General features: G+C 29.5%; 3 protein-coding genes and 1 pseudogene across 6 annotated transcripts in view; 3 read left to right on the top strand and 1 right to left on the bottom strand.

Moving 5' to 3' along the window:
* Positions 1–6,941, top strand: part of LOC107168553 (putative fatty acyl-CoA reductase CG5065) — a 46,708-nt gene extending 39,767 nt beyond the window's left edge. For 3 of the 4 annotated variants that reach the window (XM_015518008.2, XM_015518010.2, XM_015518009.2), the window contains exons 7-9: positions 320–559; positions 4,043–4,300; positions 5,737–6,941. In XM_015518008.2, the coding sequence (XP_015373494.2) occupies positions 320–559; positions 4,043–4,300; positions 5,737–5,896 (658 nt within the window). In that variant the 3' untranslated portion in view covers positions 5,897–6,941. The remainder of the gene's footprint in view (positions 1–319; positions 560–4,042; positions 4,301–5,736) is intronic. The other variant, XM_089218817.1, reaches the window with a different exon arrangement.
* Positions 6,942–7,899: 958 nt separating this feature from the next.
* LOC149062920 (zinc finger MYM-type protein 6-like) lies at positions 7,900–10,857 on the top strand. The gene is made up of 2 exons (XM_089218829.1): positions 7,900–8,594; positions 8,916–10,857. Exon 1 carries the CDS (start codon positions 8,065–8,067, stop codon positions 8,548–8,550), a length of 486 nt encoding a protein of 161 aa, XP_089074955.1. The 5' UTR covers positions 7,900–8,064; the 3' UTR covers positions 8,551–8,594; positions 8,916–10,857.
* A 4,117-nt stretch (positions 10,858–14,974) lies between these two features.
* LOC149062919 (uncharacterized) lies at positions 14,975–16,206 on the top strand. The gene is made up of 2 exons (XM_089217013.1): positions 14,975–15,738; positions 15,805–16,206. The coding sequence occupies exons 1-2, from the start codon at positions 15,010–15,012 to the stop codon at positions 15,997–15,999; spliced, it is 924 nt and encodes a 307-aa protein (XP_089073139.1). The 5' UTR covers positions 14,975–15,009; the 3' UTR covers positions 16,000–16,206.
* A 187-nt stretch (positions 16,207–16,393) lies between these two features.
* Positions 16,394–24,267, bottom strand: LOC149062918 (uncharacterized; annotated as a pseudogene).
* Positions 24,268–25,355: the final 1,088 nt, after the last annotated feature.

The following is a 25,355-nucleotide window of genomic DNA, read 5'->3' as shown; positions in this document are numbered from 1 at the left end:
AATAATAATAATAATAATAATGTCAACTCAATATCATTTAAACATAATGATTATCCAACAAGATAAAATTAGGTATTAGTGAATAAATTATTGTATGAATTATTTCAATCATAATTATAAATTAATTATTTATATTTCTAAAAAAATATTTTATCGTGGCTCACGAGATATCATACAGTTTATGATATTTTATCATCCGTATTTCGATCTGTCTCTGTTTAGCTTTTGGGTTATTATTCACAAAACGTTCTATTAAATTTATATAAGTTTATCAATATAACATATCCATATTCTTCTTTAAATTTAATGTTTTTGACAGGCCAAAGGGCATAGAAATCTATCATTGTACGTCAGGCACAACGAATCCGATCTACTGGAAGGACATCGAACGGTTGGGCCATGAATTCATATTGGAGAACCCATTTAGTGACATTTTGTGGTACCCTGGTGGCAGTTTCAAAAGCAACAGAGTCGTTAACTATTTGTGTGTAGCAGCATTTCAGATGGCACCTGCCTACATCATTGACGCGCTCGCCAAAATTACTGGTAGACAACCTAGGTAAGATTTTAGAAATATTATATATATATATATATATATAAATTAATTTTTGTCTGCCTTCATATATTCCTAAATGACTGAACGGAAAGGGCCGAAATTTGGTAAAGAGACATATTAGACCTATGGTTAGAAGATAGGTTAAATTAAAAAGTGATAGATTCAACCCCGGGAGGTGCCCTAACAGACATTTTGAGATTTACGATGGAAATTGTTGTTTATTTATAAATTAATAAATGGCTGCTATTATTGATGGTTGATATTAGTGCGAAAGAAATTATTATACCTAAATTTGTTATTATTATTTGTTCCCATGCCAAGTGCGTCCATAGAATTACAAGTTGATATTTTGTGTTTATTTTTTGTATAAAATAACATCGTTTCTGTGCAGTTATGCCTCTCAAAAAAGATTTTTGAATATTATGAATTTTGTTATGATAAATAAAAGTTGCTAAGATCTGGTTGCCATGGGAAATCATAAATTGTTTAAAATACATATCGGCCTATAATTTATCTTATTGCATATCATTGTCTCGATGAGTCTGATTCATATGCCATTCTAAAAGTTTAATTGCGTTTTTCCTTATAATTCGATATTATAATACTTTATTAATATCATTGTTAACTGTGCACTTCATAGTCCGTAAAAAATTCTACCCCTTAAATTATGCCTCTTGAAAAAAGATCGATCAGTAGTTGTATGTCTTAAGCCCAAAAGAAAATGGTAATACGAGCTTCAGAAACAATCGAGCAAGGAGATGCAAGATTGGAAACCTACAGACAACTTCATGCTCGATACGGATGAATCACTCACACAGATTCGTATCTCAGTGCATTCCATTATGATATTAATTATAATTACAGCATTCTTCCAAGTGTGGTTATTGGAAAAATGTGTAAATTATGCATATTGCAGAACATTCAGATTCAATAATGAGGCTCCAGGTATGCGTTTTTCTGGTGGAAAAGTAAAATTGCCAGAATTACATATTATTCTAAGTGCTGAACTGATAGCAACAAAATTTGGTTTAGAGATATATTAGACTTATGCGTAGAAGAAAGGCTAAATTGGTCTAAAATAAGGTGGCCTAAATATCATTCAACCTCAAATATTTGTATAGTCAGACTTTTCTCGATAAAACGAATACATTTACATTATGATAAACTAAATTGAATATCGTTGTAAGATTATTACTTAGTTTTAACCGTTATCTATCTATATGTATAAAATTATACTGCTAGCATAATCACAGGTAACGACTTAAACACATAATTTGAGACATATAAGAAGTAGAACTTTTAACGAACTACGAAGTGTATGGATTCAGCTAGTATACTATAGTTATAAATATATTATTATAAAATAATATATATTGCATACATTATTTATCGATGTAGATTTTAAACTTATCAATATTAACAGAGACAAACGCATGTTTTTTAATCTATAGAACTATATAAATGTATAGGACAATAGTGCACTATAGTAACCATTATGAGTATTTATTTAAACATAATAGTGATTTACTCAAAAAATACTTTTTAAGTTACTCCTTAACATTATAAAATTTTAAAAACACATTAAGTAGGTATACATTTATTCTTATACAATTAAAAATAAATAAATATAAGAAGTAGATTACGTTGAAGTTTTGAATAAACTACGACGTTTTAACATTAAAATGTATACATAATTATACGGGAGATGTCTCGTTAAAATAAATTGAATTTCATCTTATCCATATCTTAAAATGTATTTATACTCTTGGACTATTGAAGTAGGTAATAGACATATTTTAGTTAATAACTAGTTATAAGTACTGATAATATATAACGTTATGTTTAGACGAAAATAGTATGTATACTTTAACATAATTTTATGACGTGTAGTAATCTTATCAATTTGATCGCAGGCTATACATACCTACCACTACCATAGTACCTACCTACAATATGAGCATAGTTTTGGTCTCGCCCATCATGCAATTCAGCTAGGTACGCTGAGACCATGAGTTTTTTTCTTTAGACACGGACAGATAAGTAACCATGTCATGCAAACTTGTGACTCACCTAGATATGATTACCCATGTTTGTGCTTTGGTATATTGAGAATTTTAAAATTATTTTTAAAAGCGTGTTCACAAAATTAGAAAAAGTGTTTAAAGTAACGAATCAGTAGTAGTAATAACTGAATGCCTTTATGAGAGTGAAGAATGTAGATGATAAGAAGTCAAACTTGAATAAATGATTTGAAAGAATCAAATTTAAATCTTGAAGAATCCATTTGTATTTGGTACTCATACAAGCAAGAGTGATACACATGTTTACTAGTCTCACATTTCAACATTTTAAGTTACGTTCTGCATACTTATATATTATAATTGATTACAATTTATAGGAGTAGAAATCTCGTACCTACCTACTATTCAAAATACAAAATATTGTTGCTGCTTGTATTTATAATAAATATATTTTATGTACACAATCATATCCATATCTAATCGTTTACTGTCCATCTTTGAAAATGTCTATCCACTGTAACCTTGTATAGCCCAATACTTTATGACTCTATATCTAATATTTTTGTTCAAACTACTTAATGGTTTTTTCTTCTGTCCAGAGCTATTAAGGTTTTTTAAATTTTTCTGTTCCTCAATTTAAAACTAGATCATCAATCGTAACTACTTTCTATCTAAATAACCACACAATTAACTATGTGTTATTCGCTTCTATAAATAGAATGATGGCTATCGCTAATGATGACCAAATTGATTTTTTTAATTTCAATCCAAATTCTGTCGATTTTTTCAATAGTTTTATAAGAAAAAAAATTTAACTAGATTTATATTTGTGATTAATTGTATTACTTTGTTGTATTTACTTGTTTCGTAGTTTGAGTATTTTCTCCAATGTTATTTTTACTATATTTCTGTGTTTTTTTATTATTAGAATAAGTATCTTAGTTATTCATTAATTCATTTTTTTTTCAAATGTTATTTCATATTTATATGTACTAAATTATGTTCTTTATTTAATTGAGTTATTACCCGTAAATAAATAAATAATAATAATAATAACTATTATAAATATTATCAACTCATGGTATAGGAATCAGTCGCAATTGTACTCTTTTTCAAATGATAACGCACCGCGTCAACCACACGCCTCTCTCACAAAATTAGTAATTAGTTTCTGATTAATCGCTATCGTTCGGCTACATAATTGAATAATTATTATCTATCACCAACGGCGACTGAAACCGTCGGGAGGATGTGTTCGCGTTTTGACTGGTTTTCGTCCACCACTCACACAGTTATTATTTAAAAAAATACATTGTGCATGATACTTTTATGTGATGGATAGGAATTAATAATTACGTTTATATTATTTTTCTAAAATGTTCCACATTTGTTTATTCCTAAATAAGTTCGCTAAAAACCATATTATTAAATTTTAATTGTTTTATCTGTGTGTGTGCACATGCAGGTTAGTTAGAATTCACAAACGGCTACAGAAGGCTGTATCATGTCTAGAATTCTTCACCACCCATGAATGGAACTTCAAGAACACAAATGTGCAGAAGCTGTTTACCGAACTTGACCCTAATGACCAAAAGACATTTTACTTTGATGTGTCGCAACTGGAGTGGCGGAGCTACATTGAGTCGTACATATGGGGTACCAGGCAGTTTGTCCTTAAGGACCATCCAAGCACCGTACCCAATGCAAAATTGAGATTGAGACGGTATGTTTGGAACTGAGTTTTTGTTTTATTTGTACCTAACCTAAGTTTACGAAACGATGTTGACGGCCGTCTACATCTATATAAAAGAATAATATACAATTCTAGGGGTGGCTAGATGCGCCCTACTTGCTTCAATTGATTTCACTCTATAAGCTCCACTCACTAAAATTAAATTCTTACTTCATGAATACTTACACTGATCGAAATTTACAAATAATTTTGCATTATTGTTGTTATTTAATTACATTATGATCATGGTGTTTCTCTAATTATTTTTAATATTGTTCTCGCGCATTCCCACCACTAAACCTCACGTTTTTCTGGCCGCGGTCGCCGCGTTGCAAATGGGGGGTATTTTGCACGACGAATAGGTAGGAAGAGTGGAAGAAATATGAGTTCGAAAATGCGGAGCTCGATTATTTGGATATGCCAAGGAGTAGCGCTCTCTCGGTGACCGGAGTTTATAGGAACTTGTTAAGTGCATCTGTTACGGGCAAAGTAGAAAGTCGGGCATTGTGCACAATGCCCAATTAGATTTGGGCACAGTAGATTAAATATTGAATATTATATAAAAAATTAAAAATAAAGATATTAAAAATATTATTAAAAATAAATAAAGTTGCACAGCTTTAATATTTAATTTATTATTAAATTACAATTAATATTTATTTGCTTTATTTATTACCACATACACCACTATTATGACACTGAGTTGCAAAGACGACTAGATCTTTTACATTTACACCGGTTGGTCTTACACAATGTATTGCAAGTACACCTATCGTACCCTTGGCTACCCAAATTAGAAGATTTTCTTGCCACTTCTCTTAATGAAATTTGTACTGGTGGTACATCATCAGCCTGGATAAACACCTCTTTACATATTGTGGATTGGTTCCGACTGTAAAGTTAATGTAGTCTGCCCTCGTTTGTTCCAATTTCATATAAATTATCTTTGCTATAAAAAAAATTATTAATTTAAAAATTGTTTTAAAATTAATTACCAGAAAGTATAACTCCCAGAATACAACGAAGATCACATCTGCCCACTTGAATCTGGGCAGAGTACACTTTGCCCGGGCAATCTAGTACAATGCCCGGTCAATGTATGACAAATTTAAGTATTAAAATGATCATTCTTACATTGGCCAAAATGTTCGGGCATTGTGCACAGTGCCCGGGCAATGTTATACTACAATGCCCGGATTTCCTACTTTGCCCGTAACACATCCATTAATAACCTATAACCTTATTAATGAAAAAATTATTATGAAATTAACAAAATAGCATTTTCGATCCATTTGGGATTAAAAATCAGCCGTAACTTGGCTTGAATCAACGTTTAAAAAAGTACAAGGAATTTGAACGATTAAGGATGATAACTAAACAAAACTTACACATGCCTAATATTTTATCAATTTTTTTAATTGTTTCAGAATGTACTACCTGCACCGGACTAGCCAAATTGTGTTTGTCGTGTTGGCAATCAGATACATTTTACTAGGCAACAAGTCCATCCGACGGTTTTGGTATTCAGCTCTTTGTTTTCTAATAAAATGTATCAGTAACACTAATTCTTCTCTGCGTCTGGTCTAAGCCGAACACTCGCAGTCCCAATAGAATAATATTATACATTAACTTATGTTATATACGCGTTGTGTCCGCTATGACAGCGCAATGATCGTAATTTTAATATAATTTAACACGAAATATACATTAATTATATATTAAAATTAAATTATTTAGGTATATTTTTAGACGATCGCATATTACTCGACGAACTTAATTTAATCAATCATATAAGTTATTGTTATAATATATCATCATCATTTTTATCAACCAGCCATAAATAATATATTATACTGATTTGTCTTGTTTCAATGATAACTTTCCTAATTCTGTTATACTATATGCTACAATACATGTTAAGATAGTATTCAGTTATATTTGTTTTCTTATCCGTTAAATTATAAAATATTACTTACATCTATATAGTAAGTTAACTGATGCATTATGTATGTTTTTTTTAAAATTATTGTTATTATTATTATCATACTATATTTATACATTATGCTTTGTCTTGTAACTTCCGCCAATCGTCGCCGTCGTTTTAAATAAAAAAATTAGTGTGTATATTGAAAGATACTATTGTGTGTCATACAAAATCTTCTGATTTAGAGATAAAAACAAACAATGTACTTACATTATATATCTGGCTAAAATATTATGATTGTTGGTTGGTAGTTTTAAAATAATCTAACCAATACTTTTGTTGAAGCTATAAGAACGAAGACGTAATATTTTAATATATTATAGGTATATCTTGGTGATTATTATTAGTCCATTAATTTAATATTGTTAATTACGTCAACTATAGCCGTTATTAAGTGCCGATACGCAGGCGAATAGTTCGCGGTATAATGCAATAACATTTTATATTCGTGCTTTGAATTTCAGTCTGATAATTAATTTATATTCAATTGTTTGTACAGTTTGTTGACTATATGTAATTGATTCCATTGTTGGACAATAATTTTTATTTTATACGAAGCCCATTTTATTAATATGATTTTAGACATAACTATAATTAGGGTTGGTACTGATATGACATTGTAAAATAATAAAAAACACCTATAACATACCTACCTACTTAAACTCCTACATGAATATTCTACTTTTAAGTAATAAATTAACTTGCATACTTATTTATTACGCACATGAGCGCTTTTAACTACATGATAATTGAAATTGATCCATAAAGACATAATATAACAATTGTATTATTACAAAAAAAGCTGTGAAAGTTCATGCCATTTAAAGTAGGTACACGTAGTCATATAGATGTACCTAGACCGATGTATAACTGAAATGCACTGGGAGTACCAACTTTATATTCGCTTATTTTTATGAGACTCCAGTCTAAGCTATCTATACTGCGCATCTCCCGTGTCTCGTTGTGGTAACGAAACCTATTCTCTTCCGGTAGGGCGTCGCGTGGGTATACGCAGAAAAATTTAGGTCTGCCTAAAGTGCAATCTCTTAATGGATAGAATTCAGTGGTTTCCAAACTGCGTGGCGCGCCACCCGAAGGTGGCGCAGCACTTAACAAGGGCGGCGCGGTTGGAATTTTTTATATATTGTTATTTTTAGAATTTTATGTCTGATAAAGATTTTGTAGAAACAATTATCTTATCTTATCCATACACGACACACGTTTATTACAAAATAATTACAGTAATTCAGTATTATAACTGTCGTATTCTCGTAGTGACGTAGTGTGTAATAGATGAGCGTACATTTTTCTAACTTTATTCGTAATACTTTATTTTATTTCAATCATTAATATGGAAAAATTTGTTAATATTGAATCGAAACGTAAACAAAATGAAGACAACTGTAAAGAAGAAAATAAACATAAGTTTAGAAAATATGATAATAATTACTTACTGATTTTGGTTTTACTTATATTACAATAGATAACGAAGAACGTCCTAAGTGTATTATTTGTTTGAAAGTATTAGCTGCTGATAGTATGGTACCCAACAAATTAAAACGTAATTTGGAGACTAATCCTAGTACATTAAATAATAACGTGATTATTTTGTAAGACAACTTGCAAAGAAAAACAATCTTCTAGTTTCGTTAAACAGACAAGCGTTCCATTTAAAGATCTTTTGGCTTCATATAAAGTAGCGTTTCGTATTGCACAACGCAAAAAACCTCATACGATTGCCAAAGAACTTATTTTACCGTCAGCATTAGAAATGGTTTCTACTCTGATAGGAGAATCTGTAGCAAACCTACTTAAAAATATACCTTTGTCTAATAATACTAGTAGTCGGCGAATTCAAGATATCTCAGATAATATAAATGATCAGCTTATTGATAAATTAAGAAATACAAATTTCGTGATTCAGCTTGATGAAGTAACCGATAATAATAAAGACGCATATTTAATATGTTATGTTCGGTTTATGGATGGAAAAGATATTATAGAAGAATTATTATTTTGTAAATCTATATTAAGTGGTACTAAAGCTAAAGACCTATTTGATATCACTAATAATTTTATGGATCATAATAATATTAAATGGGAAATCTGTTTGGGCGTGTGTACAGATGGAGCTCGAGCTATGTCTGGTCAGTACGGTGGCTTCCAGGCTTTAATTCGACAAAAAGCTCTAGAATCTTATTCATCGAGAGGCTTTAGCGTCACAAAATATAAATTAATCTTTAAATTATGTTCTTGAAATAGTTATAAAAGTAGTCAACTATGTAAAAAGAAGACCTAAATGTAGTGTGATAAGTGATAGCCCTGCCTGCTCGTGCCGCCGAGGCGACGATTAGTTATTAGTGATTAGTCACTATAGACTGATTAGTCAGTCTTGTGCCGTCTTGTGTCGTGTGCGTGTGTCAGCGGAGTGTCCGGACTGCACACGCTCACGGGCACTAATTAGTTTTTGTCTTATAATATATTATTACGTTGTTTATTACTACTGTTTACTTATTCATTGTTATGTAAATGTTAATATTATTAAAATATAAAATATATAGATATATATATAATCGTGTCAAGTTTGTAGTAACGGCCGTCTATGCGTGGCCCTACATAAAGCAAGATTTTTTTCAAAAACTGTGTGAAGAAATGGAAGCAGAACATACAACATTACTGTTTTACTGTAATTTTAGATGGCTATCAAAAGGTAATGTAGTTTCAAGAGAAACTTAAGACAGAGTTCGAACTTAGACAAGAACTTTATTCTTATTTAAATGGAGAAGGTTGTAATAAAAGCGAAATATTTGTTGATAGTGATTTTGTAATAAAATTAGCCTATTTATGTAATATTTTTGAAAAACTTAACTCACTTAATATATATTTACAAGGTAATGAAACTCATATTCTGCAATTATACGGTAAGATAGTTGCTTTTATTAAAAAAATCAACTTATGGAAAAGAAAATTAACAGAAGACAATGGCAAAACCACTTGGCTTGTAAAATATTTTCTTGGAGAGAATGATTCTGAACTACCAATGAGTTTAAAGACAACATTTTTAGAGCATCTGACGAACTTGAAACTCATTTCATGAAATATTTCCCAGAAGAAATGAAATAGTACTATTGGATGAAAGACTCGTTCACTGAACCGCCACCATCGAATTTCACAACTACAGAAGAGAAACAATTAATCGACATTTCATCCGATTCTTCACTACAAATGCAATTTTCTTCATATTCACTTTTAGGATTTTGGAACAGTATTAAAGAGGATGCATTAAATACATTAATTCCTAATTTTGAAAAATTAATAAACGAAAAACAAGCACATTGTTCACATAAATTATTTTGTATAGAATAAAATATTAAGTTTACTTTTTTTTTTCATAAAAATTTAAATTTAAACTAATAAATATTATATATTAAACAATTTTTAACCTATTTTATTGAATATTATTTGAGGGAGATGTGAAGAAATGTTTATTAGGAAGCCTTGAATGGAAAAAGTTTGGGAACCCCTGGTATAGATTATAGGTTTGTAGGTACCATGTGGGTACTATACAAATACCTACCGTAAACGTTTTTTTTTGTGCTTGATTTACTATAAGTTTTTATCGACAAGCTGTTTGAAAGGTGTTTCATAGGTGGTTTAGAACAATCAAAGTACACGTCATGTTAAGTTTGTCTCATCGTATGTAATGAGAATATTGTACAATGTACAACTAATATTTAGGTACCTATCTACGTTATTAACTTAGCATACAATATTTTCCAAAGATTTTTTTTTAATGTAATACACAATCTCTGTTTAATTTAAAAAATATATGTTATTTTATCCTATATTGTTACATACAATATTAAGCATATCCATTTAGAATTAAAATGTTATAAACATTAATACATTTTTTATCATTAGAGCGCTTTCAGACGAGACACTTTGTAGCCGGCCACTAGAATCAGTGTCTGGCTGCTGACGGGGACAAAACACGCCAATTCGGTGGCGCGACACACAATCCATGTCTTTGTCTCGTGTGTACGAGTATATTTATAGCAATGTTATCTTAGTCGCGTGATTCTTTTCAGACATAAGTAGCCGGCTACAAAGTGTCTTGTCTGAAAGCGCTCTTATACTTAATTGTGTCATAAATAATATTATTTTATATAATATACAGTGGTATATTCACAATTAGGGTTTTGGGTTTAAAAACATTTTGGGTAGGTACTTATAAGTTATTTAATTTAAATATGTTATAAGATCTGGGCGATCCACCTATAGATTTCTCTTTGTTCTCAGATCAAACGAATAAAAAATGTTAGTTGTAACAATGATGTGAGTAAACAGTTTTTTACAACTGTAATAGACAATTTTTAATTTTAAGACCATATATCTAAAAAATGTTTGTTAAATATGCCATTGTATACAGTGTATAGGTACAAATATATTAAATATCTACCTAATTATTGTGTAACAAGCATACATGTCATGCTCTACCTATATTTATTATTTTATTTTTCAAATGTTTCTTAGGAAATAAAACATTTTATAATAAACGCTTTAATACATACCTATTCATTTTCAACATGCATTGAATATATGAACTACGGCAAAATGTTCACTGAAGTCTATGACCTGCAATATCTAATCTTATAATAGTATTTACGAATAGTATGTTATTTTCTGGATACTTTATAATAAATTAAATTCTATAGAAAAATTAGACTAGACTATTGATTACAGTGGTGGATCCATAGTTTGGAAACTGTTGGTCAAGCCATTTCAAGAGGCCATTTATTAGAGATGAAATTGGATTAGAAATTATACCTTGAAACAAAAACAAACACAATATGCTCAAAGAATGTAAAAGTATATTTACATTACCCACAGTTATTTTATTATAATTATTTTATTTCATTTTTCATTTCTACAAATGTTTCAATGACATTGTCAAAATCAATTTTGTCTGCAGTACATTTTTCTATACTAAGTACTGCAAGGATTGATAATTTTTCTTCAGACATAGTAGAGCGTAAAAATGATTTAATAAATTTAAGCCGACTAAAACTTCTTTCAGCCGTAGCACTACTGACAGGCAGTGCATAAAAATTTTATACAGGGTACATACATTTGGATAGGACGAAACCATAAAATTTCATTTATTGAATTATCTTCACAGTCCTTATTTAAATGATAGTAAATACAACTAAAGGACTCATATTCTGAAATAAGATCATCTTGATCAATATCAGTTTGGTAAATTTCAGAAAGCTTCTTAAGTTCACCAATGGATTTTTCATTGGTTTTTTTTTCTACAAAATATTTTTTTGGATCAAAGCATTCAAATTGTCTTACAATATTAGGTTAGGTTTATATAAGTATATATAGAAAAATCTTCAAACCTGTGATTTAAAACATTAATGAATGAATCTAAAATTACAAAATATGTTATATAATTATTATAATTACCTTTAAAACCGGTCTTATCGGACCAGATTGCAAATCACCAAGATAAATTTTTTCGTCATTTTTTAATAAATTTTTATAGCTAGTAGATTCATAGTCGGTTTCATTTAAACACGATGTGCTGCTAGAAAAGCTAGAGAGGGCTAATAATTCAGAAACAACGCTATCGGAATCATTATCCAAATTTCTTTTCAATTTAGGAATGTTTAAGATAGTTAATTTATCTGGTTGAGGTTTTGTAAAATTGAAAATATCAAATACACGTTGTTTACTCATGGTCACAAACTCAAAACTCGCAATAAAATTAATAGTTAATTAATTAAACTTTTAATATTACCACAGAAAAAAACACCGGCTTCTTAACTCTCATCTATAACTGAATAACTTTTAGCCTCACTAATCTCAGTGTTCACTGTTTAGTGTTTACCGTCGTAGCATACAAAACAATGATTTCTGCAGTTGTCGTAAACTCGTAATCGTAACAGCTTGTGATTTGTATTGGGTTTTTACATAAATATAAACGATTGTGATATGATAAGCGTTATTAATAGACACTAAGGCCTATAAGAATCTAAGATACTTCCAACTTCGCGTAAACATATTATTACATAGCTTGTTATTGTTGTCGTTATAAAATAATAAATATTGATCTAACTCAATCTTTTCTAATTTTATTACAATACAAAATCTATTACTTATGACTTAACGTTCATAAATCATAATATAATCTTATACCTATCGGTGCTTTCCAGCTTAGGAATTACGTAATAAATTGAATTATTTTTTCTAACAAAAAACTGAAATTTGAAGATTTAAAATGAGGGGGCTATACTATTTTTAGGGGGCTAAGCCCCCCTAAGACCTCCCCCCAGTTTACGCCTATGCTGAACGCCTGAACACTTTTCCGTCAACAAAATCGTGATAAATGATGGCCGTCGAACAGTTGAGTTTGGTGCGATCTTCGACCATATAAGCTAATAGACAGGTGCGTTTCGCCAGCACTGCCACTTTCGAATTTTAATGTCAAACATCGACAGTATTATGTACTTTTTTTTGTACAATTTTGTACAACTAAAATTAAATTTTGTACACCCCCCCAAACACAACCAAAACCGTTTTTCCTATGCGCATACTATTATGTACTTTACTTGTGTAAATTTTAATCGAATGATGATAATTTTCGACGACAAGGGACAGACTCGAGACATACAATACGACACATGATATAACTATCATGATACGACAGAAAAAAATGTGTTCCAAACGGCAAACGCTGAGAGCCTATGAACGAGTGAACACCAAATAAACAAATTAATAATAACTTGAAATTGTTTTGCCCAAACGTGACGTCATATCATTAAACATGATGGCTACATAATTGTGCCTATACAAGCATATGATAAGGCGCGTCTATTAGAGGTGCGTTTCGCCAGCACTGCCACTTTCGAATTTTAATGTCAAACATCGACAGTATTATGTACTTTTTTTTAATTAAATTATTAAATAATTATAATTAATTTTATATATATATATTATAATAATTAAATTATTAATTAAATTTTGTACACCCCCCCAAACACGACCAAAACCGTTTTTCCTATGCGCGTGCTGGGGAAACGTTTCCCCAGCACTGCCAATGTCGAAAATCTAAAAAATTCAATTTTAAACTGTACATTATTATGTACTTTTTTTTGTACAATTTTGTACAACTAAGATTAAATTTTGTACACCCCCCCAAACACGACCAAAACCGTTTTTCCTATGCGCGTGCTGGGGAAACGTTTCCCCAGCACTGCCAATGTCGAAAATCTAAAAAATTCAATTTTAAACTGTACAGTATTATGTACTTTTTTTTGTACAATTTGTATACGCATACTATTATGTACTACACTTGTGTATATTTTAATTGAATGACAAAACAGTTTTTCCATTTTTCATATCAATTATTAAAACGGTCTAAAATTGTATTACCCATGCATATTATAATGCAGTATAATATATAGGTACGCATAGTGCTCATTTATATATCTACGAGTAACTATTATAGTCTTATAAAAAATATGCTTTTTATCATAGACATAATATTATTACGAACTATGCGTTTAACGAAAGTCATCACATTTTATACTGTGCGTATTATTAATATCTTATATAGTTTACGACCAAAATAAAGTGACAAAATGTTAATAATAACCGAATAATATCAGTAAATGAAATATTGTGCCTGTTGTAATTAAAATTAGTCTTCCCCGCACTACATCTTTCCATAGTATATGGTGGCTGAATGCAAATATCAATACTTCAAAATGGAAAAACCCAAGAAGCTTGTTCGAACATTGTAAACCATGTTATTTAATAATAGATGGTTATAGATGATCATTCACAAAAATAAAAATTAATATTGTTTTTAACAGTCGAATCTACGGAAGCGTTGAAGGGCCAACCATATGTTTTTTTTATCTCATTATTATGGATTATCACAAGTCGTTATTATGAATTATAACTAGTAATAACGGATTCGATAAGTCGTAATAATGGATTCGAATATTCGATAAGTCATAATAATGGATTGAACAACTCATAATAATGGATTGAACAACTCGTAATAATGGATTAAACAAACTCGTAATAATGGATTGAACAACTCGTAATAATGGATTGAACAAGTCGTAATAATGGATTGAACATATTTATAATAATGGATTGAACATATTCGTAATAATTGATTGAACAACTCGTAATAACGGATTGAACAAATCGTAATAACGGATTGAACATCTCGTAATAACCAATTACTAATATTACGCGTTGAAGAGTCATTTTTATGTTTTTTGTTTCATAATTATGCATTAAAACAACTCACAAGTCGATATTATGAATTAAAACAAGGCAGTGGCTGTTAAATACTTTAATCGTGTGACTTATTTAGTTATTTCGTTATATCTCAGTCATTGTCATATGTACATTTTGAAATTGGAAGTTGGAAGTTGGAACTATTTATTAAAAGGTATGTCAATGGTCATTATTTGCTTTATAATATTAAAAATTTAAGTTTTAATTATCCGATTTAATGACTTAATGTACTTATTATCATCTTGTATTCAATTATAGGTACCTATTGAGTATTGAGGTATTGAATTAATACAAATTTTTTATTATGGATCTAAACAAAACTATAAAAATATATTTTAATATGGGACTCAATTATACAGAAATCTTGGAATTTTTACATAAAAATTACAATATTTCTATGAGCTTACGAACCTTGAAGAGAACATTAAAAAGCTTATCACTTGCTCGACGAAAAAATTTTTCATCTATTGCCACTGTCTCTGATTTTTTGTCATCACAAGTCCAACATTCATCTCAACTCCATGGCTACAAATGGATGCATTTAAAGTGCATTCAGAATGGTTTTACTGTTACTCAAGAAACGGTTCGTTATTTATTGAATTACTTAGATCCTGAAGGTGTAGCTATTCGAAGAAGAAAAAGATTAAGAAGGCGGCAATATCACAATAAAGGTCCTAATTACCTATGGCACACTGATTGTTATGACAAATTGAAACCCTATGGAATTCCTATTAGTGGATGCATTGATGGATTTTCTCGTTACATTTTATGGCTAGAGGCGGCACCAACTTGTAATGACCCCAAAGTTATTGGTGGATTTTTTTTGAATTCTGTTAGTACGCTTAAAGGTTGTCCTACTTCATTGAGAACTGATGCGGGAACGGAAAATCGACATATTGAACAGATACAGAAATTTTTTCATAGGAATAATCTTTCAAATAATCGACCGTTTTTATATGGAACAAGCCCAGCTAACCAAAGAATTGAAGCTTGGTGGGGTCACCTTCGAAAACACTGCAGTCAATTTTGGATGAATATGTTTCAGTCAATAAAAGATGATGGATATTTCAGCGGATCAGTTGTTGATAAAAATCTAATTAGATTTTGTTTTATTGACATAATTCGAGTATGTTTATTGTCATAAGATATAACTTATGTTTTGTTTTAAATAAATTCAAATTTTTATTTTTAGAGTGAACTGAATGACATAAAGAATGAATGGAACAGCCATAAAATTCGAAGCACCAAGAATGCAATTGCACCATCTGGTCGTCCAACTAGCATGTTTAATTTACCTCACTGTGGAACTCAGAATCATATCTGTTTGATGTACCGGACGAAGACATATCTGTGTGTAAAGACGAATGTGTATTTGTTTCTGAATTAATATGTGATGAAACCATTTATGAGTTATGTCATATTTTAATTGAAGAAAATAATTTAGTTGTTACAAATGCTAATGATGTCTATGATGTGGTAAATTTATATATTGAGTTAAAAATATTATTTGATAAGCTGCTAGAAAATACAATTTAATTTAATCAAACAAACCTTAATAACATTTTTATATTTGATTAAACAAATCTTAATAATATTTTTATTTTTACTTTTAGTAATAGTTAAATTTAATGACAAGATGTAATAAATTTTCAGTCTAGAGTGAATTTATTTTTAAAGAGTTATACATAACATAATAATTTTTCAATCTTCTCGAGTAAGTTTTTAACAAAAACAAACAGTGAATATAAATTCAATAAATAACAAATAACTTAAAGAAAAACCTACAAGATATCCATTACCCAAATATTTGATGCCAGTATGCAGTTAAGCTCTTTCCGAAAATCCGCAAAGTATTCAAACTTTGAGGGAAGTTCTAAAACCCCAGAACAAGTATGAGCTATAGGAGCACGAGCCAGGCCAACTACATTTGTAAATTCCACTTTAATATGGTTGTGTGTTATAACGTCGGCTCCAGTTGAAAATCTTAAAAACTTAAGGCGAATCTCATTTGTTGTTTCTTTAATAAACCTAAAAAGACAAAATTGAATTATTAAATTTATATAAATAGCTAATAGGTACAATATAAAAATAAAAATATAATATAAAAATAATATAATAAAATAAAATAAAATAAAAATACAATATAACAATAAAAAAGGGCGGGTAAGTGTATGTCGCTCTGCTGTACACTGCCGTCCTAACCTCAAAAAGGGTATCTCCGAAAATTAAAATGTTGGGAAAATGACATAACAAGATATGGAACATAATGAACTCATACGCTGTCCCTTAAACTTTTTTTGAAATTTTTTTTTTTCCAATTTACTAATTATTACCTGCAGAATTGATTGGTGATATTTTTAATTGTCTAGCATAATTCTAAGTATAAGATAATGGACTTACCCTTAAACTTCTAATCAGAATAAGAAGCTAAAAAACAGTAAATCCACTAAACTGGAGTAAAATATTATCTAAACTCAAATATAGTGTTACTAACATAATATATTGTAGTTATAACTTATAACTATATTTAATCTTAGAAATATTATTAATTCCTATCATTATAAATTATAATTCAATATTTAAAATGAAAGATGCAAAATGTCTGATAATATGGAGATACTGTTTTTAAAAGCAATGTAAAAATAAGCTTTTTTCACGTAACTCCAATGATTTTCATGTTACATACCCTGTTTTTGCTAATTATTAGGATTTACTGTGAAAATGCTTCTGTTTTGTGAATATTTATGGACATACCCTTAAAGTTACTAATTTAAACATATGTTTTAGATAAGAAAAAGTGGAAATACTTCATTTTGGCTTCTGAAATTGATAAAATATCACTATATAAACCTATTTAACCAATAAAATCATTTCGGCCAAAATTGGAGATACCCTATTTTGGCTTAGCACGGCAGTACAGTAGATTACAAGTAGGTCACTGTATAATGCATGATAGGTATTAAATTTGAATCCAATGATATAATATCATTGTATAAGAAAAACGATTCTGAGCGAAGACGGTCAGTCGGTCTATAATATCTTACTAAGTGTATTTGATGATATTATTGTGAATAAAGTAATTAATTTTAGTATTAGGCATTAATATTTACTATAGTTGGTGTGGCACGAACCCTTACTGTCGACCCAGAGCCATCGACCGATCCGGCTACATTTAAATAATTTAATAATTGTGGCGTATACCTTACCACGGCGTATTCAAAACTTACCTCCTAGGCACTGCTCCAATCCACGAAGGAAGAAAGAGGACACTTTACAAATATAATGGAGATTGAATAATAAAAAAATAAAATAAATAACACGCAAATACTGTGTTTTTAGATACGGGCACAAAGCGCCGCCGTACTATTCAAAATAATAAATAATTAAATAATACAATAGAAATAATCAAATTTAAATATATAAATATATATCTGGGCGCCCAATTCAGTAATACAAGAATTGAACTAATTCAATAAATTTACATGAGACCTTGATGGGCTAAACCAAATAATACAATATTTAATATAATTAACGATACAAAGAGTACATACATACGATCTGGCACAATGAATGAAGTCTTCGTATAAGAGTGTATAAAAGATCCATAAACGCCGCACAAATAACGGAAGGAAGATGGATCAAATCCAACGTTGTCGGAACGCCACAACAAACAACGCGTGTCAATATAAATTGATACGCGGTTGAAATATTACACGTTGCAAATAATAATAATGAAAGGCCTTTCGATGTGCATTTATTAGCACCTTCACATCGGCGACCACTGTCCGACTACGAATGTCGGGCGACAACTATCCGACTACGGATGTCGGGCGACAACTATCCGACTACGGATGTCGGGCGACAACTATCCGACTACGAATGTCGGGCGACAACAACTATTCATGTCCGACTCGCCGGTGACACCGTCACACCCCGGTAAAGATAATGGACGAGCGGACGAGCGGACGAGCGGACGAGAAGCGAGTGGGGAGTCTAGAAGGTTCTAGAACGATCTCGACTATCTTAATGACCGATGATCGATCGATAAAGGCGATATCCGACAGTTGGTAATTTAATTTTTCCCAAAAAAATTACATTTTAAAATGCCATTGCGTGTATGTAAAATATAACAATATACTCTAAAAGTTTCATATACCAACAAATAATATTTTTAAATTATAACAAAATAACTAAAATCATTATTCTTGATTTAAATATGAAATGTTGTTTAAATTTGAAATTAAAATGTCTGTAAAAAATAAATGTATTTATGTATTTTTTAGATTTTTTGGTTACAGTATGAATTATTTATGAGAATGTTTGTTTTAAATTTTCAATTCTTAGTTATAAAAACTAAACATTTTATAATTTTTTAATTACAATGATTTATAATTTTCGAGATATTGATAAATTTTGGCAAAATTCGAACTTTAAATGCTTATAAAAAAAAATTGTGACTACAGATTTTTAATATTTATCATCTACCTTTGAAATAATATATTAGGAGCATTCTATTAAATTTTCAAGAATTTTTAACCAATAGGTCAAATTTTATAGATATTTAAAGAAAAAAAAACTAAAAAGATTGGAAATTGAAAATGTTTGTTTACAGCTCAAAAAAATTATTTAAAATTTTTAAATATTTTGAAAATGGTATGGTGTATAGAAACTGCTTATATAAACATTCAGTCAAAATTTCATGTATCTACAATAATTTCTTTAAGAGTTACACCAAAAACCAAAATCGGTTTTGTCAAAAATCAATGTTGCGTAAAAATTCCTGTTTTTTCCTTAATTTTCCATTTGTTTTTCACGTTACTTTTGAAAACTACTGGAAAATGTTTACTTTTGACCCCCCAAAGTACCAACTAGATTCACTTTCCTGTCAGAAAAGGTACTATTGAAGAAAATCTAAGCACTTTTACTGTGCTAAAACGTGATGACAGACACAAAAAAAAATATAAAAAAATATAAAAAAAAACACACATCATTGTAAAACCAATACATTCATCGCTTCACTCAGAATCTAAAATCAATGCAAATTTAAAAATTATTCTTTGTTAATGCTATAAACCTACTTTTTAAGAAATCCAAATGTCTTGATTTCATCAGTATTGGTTTCGGTGTATGATAAAATGTTGAGGATATTTTTTGCGGTAGGCTCCATTGTTTTGTAGAGCGTAAGTAGATTTTTTTGAGTAATTAATGTGTTCGTCGTAACTTCTTTGAGCTCTTTACGGAATTGCTCAATAATGAAATGCGGTTTTTGTATTAACTCCTTATGAGATATTTCTTCCAAAAGTTCAACGAGATTGTATTCATTTGGCACTGTTCTGCATTCAAGAGTGCTAAATGCCTCCAACCAGGGGCGTCTCCAGACCTTGGCTATGGGGGGGGCGAAATAATAAAAAAATAAATATTAATTTACATGAGAATATGGGATTCAGATACTGAGTGATGAACCATTTTTTTTTCAACTTTTGTAATTTAGAACTATAATAGTCTCCTATCTATAAAATATTTGTGTCACTGAAATGTTACAATATTAAAAACGTACGGAAATATTACAAACTTTATTGTTTTTACTCAACCAAAATAATAATATATAAATAATTATGTATAAATAAATAAATTAATAATTAATAAACACAAGGCACAAGTCAGTTGTAGACTACTATTTAATTTATCATATTATCATAACGACATAACGTATTATCATATTTAAATCTATAACACTTATCAGTTGACTCCACTTATCAGTTATCATGGCCATGTGGAGTAGTTGCAAGGTTTATAGATACTAGTATGATACTATATGATCGCGAATACGTGTTTTGATAACAAGATAATATTGTGAAATTACTGAAATTTCATATTATATAAATGTCAAATAATTTAATATAAATTATAAAATTTACTAATAATTACTATGCAAGTCAGTCACCTTACGGGGGGGGCGATCGCCCCTTTCGCCCCCCCCACAAGGACGCCCCTGCCTCCAACAAGTCATCCTCGTCTACAGATGAAATATCTTTCAGCGCGGAATTCAAAATTTGGTTGTCACTTTCACCAAGAGTTAACAAAAATATTGGAATCAATTTTGAAGTTACATGACCATACAGCATTTGTTCAATAATAGGCATAGCTAGTTTAATAGGAAAGTACTTAGCATTAACCCAACCAACGTACAATATTTTAGCCATTGACTTCCACTCTTCCTCTTTAAAGTCATGTCTTATACATGGAATTTTGACATTTGTACCAACTGTGCATGTTTCATACATAGTGGTCCAAAATTCTGAAATTGTATCCCTAAAAACACCACCCGCCTTTTTTGGACTCACCATTTGGAAGAATAAGTTCAACCATTAAGTTTGAACATTTTTGTTTATCGATGCTTTTGAATGCTTCTATCATTTCTACAAAAATATTGCCGCGGTGAAAAATTAGATGCATAGGGGGCATTATATTCTCAGCCTCTTTACTTGTAATGCTCGAACTGGTAGACGGAATGGCAGCATTACATTCCAAATCTAAGTCTCGGTAAAACTCCTGTATTATTTTACCTATGAATAAAATACTAAATATTATGATATGGACTACAAATTTATTATTCTATTTATAGTGATTGTTTGGTAGGTATTTCAAAAACGCATAAATTATTATTCATTATAGTAACAAATCATAACAATTTTGTGCTTTACAAATCTAAAATAATTTTTTTTTTATGTTATGATTATTAAAATTAAAATTGTGCTCGAATCGGAAAATTATTGAATGGGATGCAATATTATGTTAAATAATATAATAACTATAGGAGTTATTAAATTATAATATTTTATTTTTTAAAGAAGCTAGTCCTCCAGATTTATGAATGTGTATGGTATTAACCTTGATTGTTCATGATGTCCTCTTCTAATGAACTAGTAGGCGATAAACCTAGTTCCACAATATCATACATGGTTGATGAATGTAAAGGTATGGTAATATCGCCTTCATCACAGTCTAAATTTGTCGTTATTTCATTATGATCAATTTCTAAATAATAAAATATATTAATGTGATACATATTAAATTAAGTAATCTATAAGAATAATGTAAGTCACCTTCAACTATAGAATTATCACCAACAAAAAATTCCAGAGTTACATTTTTAGGTGGATCAGGGGTTAGAGGATTTACATGTTCTATAGAAGCTTCAGTATAATTTTTTGAATTTTGAATAAATGAACGGATACCACTTTTTCTACGAGTAGCTAGGTAATATCTCAGTTTTGGCAGACCTAAATAAATACATTACATAGGTACATAAATATAAAAAATTAGCAAGACAATTAAAAAATAATTACCAGTTTTTTCATATAATCCTACAACTGTTGTATCTTCTTCCATAGGTTTTCTTTTAAAATCAAACATTTCAACATCCAACTCTTCCCAATTGCCAAAAACTGTCATATTATCCTGACCGAAAAATAATTCTTTTGATTTGGGAAGTAAATCAACAGGCTTCGCATACTTGGGACACTGAATACTTCTAATACCACCGCCAGATGGTTCTCTAACCTATGTAAATTAATAAATATTAAAGAAAAAAAATAGATAAAATAATTATAAATAAAATATGTATAGAAACAACCTGTTTATATTTATTATCTTTCTTATCAAAATGGAGCCAACCAATTTGAATAGATCTGGTTGTTTTGAATGCATTACTCTTGAAGGTTCTGTAATGAAATTTGGTTTTTAACAATACCTAGTTACTAGTTATGTTAGAACCGTATAACTGTTAGAAGCATTATTAAAGATGTAAGAAGTAAGAATAAACTAAGAAATTGTACTATGAAAGAAAACTACAAATTAATACTACTATCTATATTCTATATTATGTACTTAGATATATATATATAGATAGGCAGTGGTGTGGTGAGTGATGACAAAATATCAGAACCTGACACTATTAAGAAAAAACCACCTACCACCAACTCTAGGTGATTCAATATATAACTAAAATGATTTATAGAGAAATGTTTTCCTTGAGAAACAAATATCTAACTAAATGGTAAAATCAATAAATTAAAACTATTATATTATCTATACAATAATACAATTTTATATGTGGCCCGCAGGATTGTCATGTATTTACAAAGTGGCCCGCAAGATCATTTGGGTTGGCCACCCCTGCAGTTGTATAGTAATATATTATAATCAATGATAATACTTGCACAAAGCAATATAATTTTCATTTTAATATTTATATTTATTAAAAAGATAAAATAAAAAACTTAATTATTTTATTGAATATAATAATAATAATAATATGAACATAAGTTTGAAGTACCTAGCATGAAGTATGAAATTATACAAGCTTTACTAAATTAACTTACTTTACAAGTGGTTGTTCAGTATCGTCAGAACTACACATTTCGCCAAATGATCTCCTATTTTCATTTTTGACTTTGTTCATCAACTTGTCTAGTAAATAATTTTTTTTATTTTTTTTGTATTGATTTTGTTTGGACCAGTTTATCAAGGCCATTCGATCACCATACCCCGGTAACCAATCACACAATTTATAATCATCTTCTTTTAAGACTGATATAACTGCTAAATCAACCTATAATAAATTCAAAACTCACTCAACTAATTTTAAATTAAAATGTACATAAAGTTATTAATTTAAAAAAAAATAACTTTTAGAAAAAAGTAATACCTTATAGTGGCTTAGTAGGTACCTAAATTAAAGCAATAAACATTCAAATACATTCAAATACAGATCTTTTATAATTTATAAAATTAAATTTTATAGTTTATAGTTTTATAGTTTAACATATATGTATATATGTATATTTATACATTTATAAATATATATTTTTTTGCTTAAACAATTTCAGCGATTTTGTTAAGAATACAGCCAAGACTAATTTTCTATGATGAATTCAATTTAACAAAAGGCTGAGTATTAGTAGGAATAATCGAATAATGTATAAATAATACTATTTAGTATTTTGAGCAACTTTGAATGCCACATGATTCAATCATTAACTGACAATGGTGTCTCACAAGATTAAACAAGAAATAAAATTCAATAAATGAAACATAGGATGATAATTGAGATCTTAATTTGTGATTCAGATTAATTAGGTACTAATATAAACACACATAATATTTAGCTATCTACCTTGTTAAAATCCATCTCTCTGGCCACTTGATCAGCATTCTCAATGTTCCTGCTTTTCAAAAAATCAAGGATAGAGTTCATGACTGATGCTATTACACTGAAAAATTATAAATATTTTACATAAAGGATTTAAATTTATTTACATATTTTCAGGATTCAATCATCACAGAATAATCTATGTTAGGCCATTGAGTATTTGAGTACCTAGGTACTAGCTATTATAGCTATAATAATATAATAGACAGCATTAATATTTGATAGTATACCTATATTATACCTCAATAAACACTTAAATACTCAATTGTTATACTTAATTTATAGCCTATAGGCAGCTAATTGTACATAAAAAAATATCTTTAATACAATTATAAAGCAAACAATTATTATCAACGTACCTTTGACAAATGACAGTAAATAAATTCAATTTCCAAATTTACGTTTGACAAAGAATGACCCAGCAGGACTGTACTAATACAGATAGTCACAGTAGGATACATGGGCAAGAAGTGAGTTGCTGAAGTACTGTACAAACATCGGAACACGGCATTGTTCTCTTGTGGGCCGTAGGATAGTCAATACTCGGAATTTACCATATTTATAGAATTGCGCGAAGAGTGCACGAGATAACGACCGGTTATTTATTATCGGCTATCGCCATAATAAACTATTAATATAACTATTACTTACTTTTTTTAATTGTTAAGAGGACATAACACTGGTATTTGTTGTCTCCGTCTTACCAGTGCGCAATATAGCAAAATTACGCTCGGCAGAACACTTGTAGCTCCTTTAGTTTAAAAATTAGAGTGAATCGACCTATAATGAAACTTGATGGTAAGAACATTATCTGTGTTTGTACGTTGGTTTTTTACGATAATTCAATTTTTAAGCAAGTTATATGTATATAATTTACGGTAAATTAAAAATGGTCATAACTCACTTAAAAATTGAATTATCGTAAACAACCAACGTACAAACACAGATAATGTTCTTACCATCAAGTTTCATAATAGGTCAATTCACTCTAATTTTTAAACCAAAGGAGCTACTAGTGTTCTGCCGAGCGTAATTTTGCTATATTACGCACTGGTAAGACGGAGACAACAAATATCAGTATTACGTCCTCTTAACTGCATATTATAATATATATAAGTTAAGTTGAAAATCTACTCATAATTATTTGTATTTTGCTAAAGGGCTTAAAACCCGTTTAATATAATATACAAATAAATCAGTGGCGTAATTCAACTTCAGTATATTATTCGATTGGAAAGTGAATCTAGTTGGTACATGGTACTTTTGCCTTTTGGGAGGTCAAAATTTAAAATTTTGAAAGGGTCGTGAAAAACAAATGGAAAATTAAGGAAAACACGGGAATTTTTCGCTAAACCGATTTTGATTTTTGGTGCAACTCTAAAAGAAATAACAGAAGTTCCATGAAATGTTGACTGAATGTTTATATAAGGATTTTCCACACAGCATAACATTTTCAAAATAGTTTGACTTATTTTGAGTTGTTTACGGACATTTTCAGTTTCCAATTTTTTTTAACTTTTTTTATATAA

This window comes from Diuraphis noxia, unplaced genomic scaffold (assembly GCF_037042655.1).
Source record: "Diuraphis noxia isolate RWA-SAM2 unplaced genomic scaffold, SU_Dnox_SAM2 contig0001, whole genome shotgun sequence".
In the NCBI taxonomy this organism is placed as follows: Eukaryota; Metazoa; Arthropoda; class Insecta; order Hemiptera; family Aphididae; genus Diuraphis; species Diuraphis noxia.
Note: the sequence above shows the minus strand (reverse complement) of the source record. Positions and strands in the feature narration are given on the sequence as shown.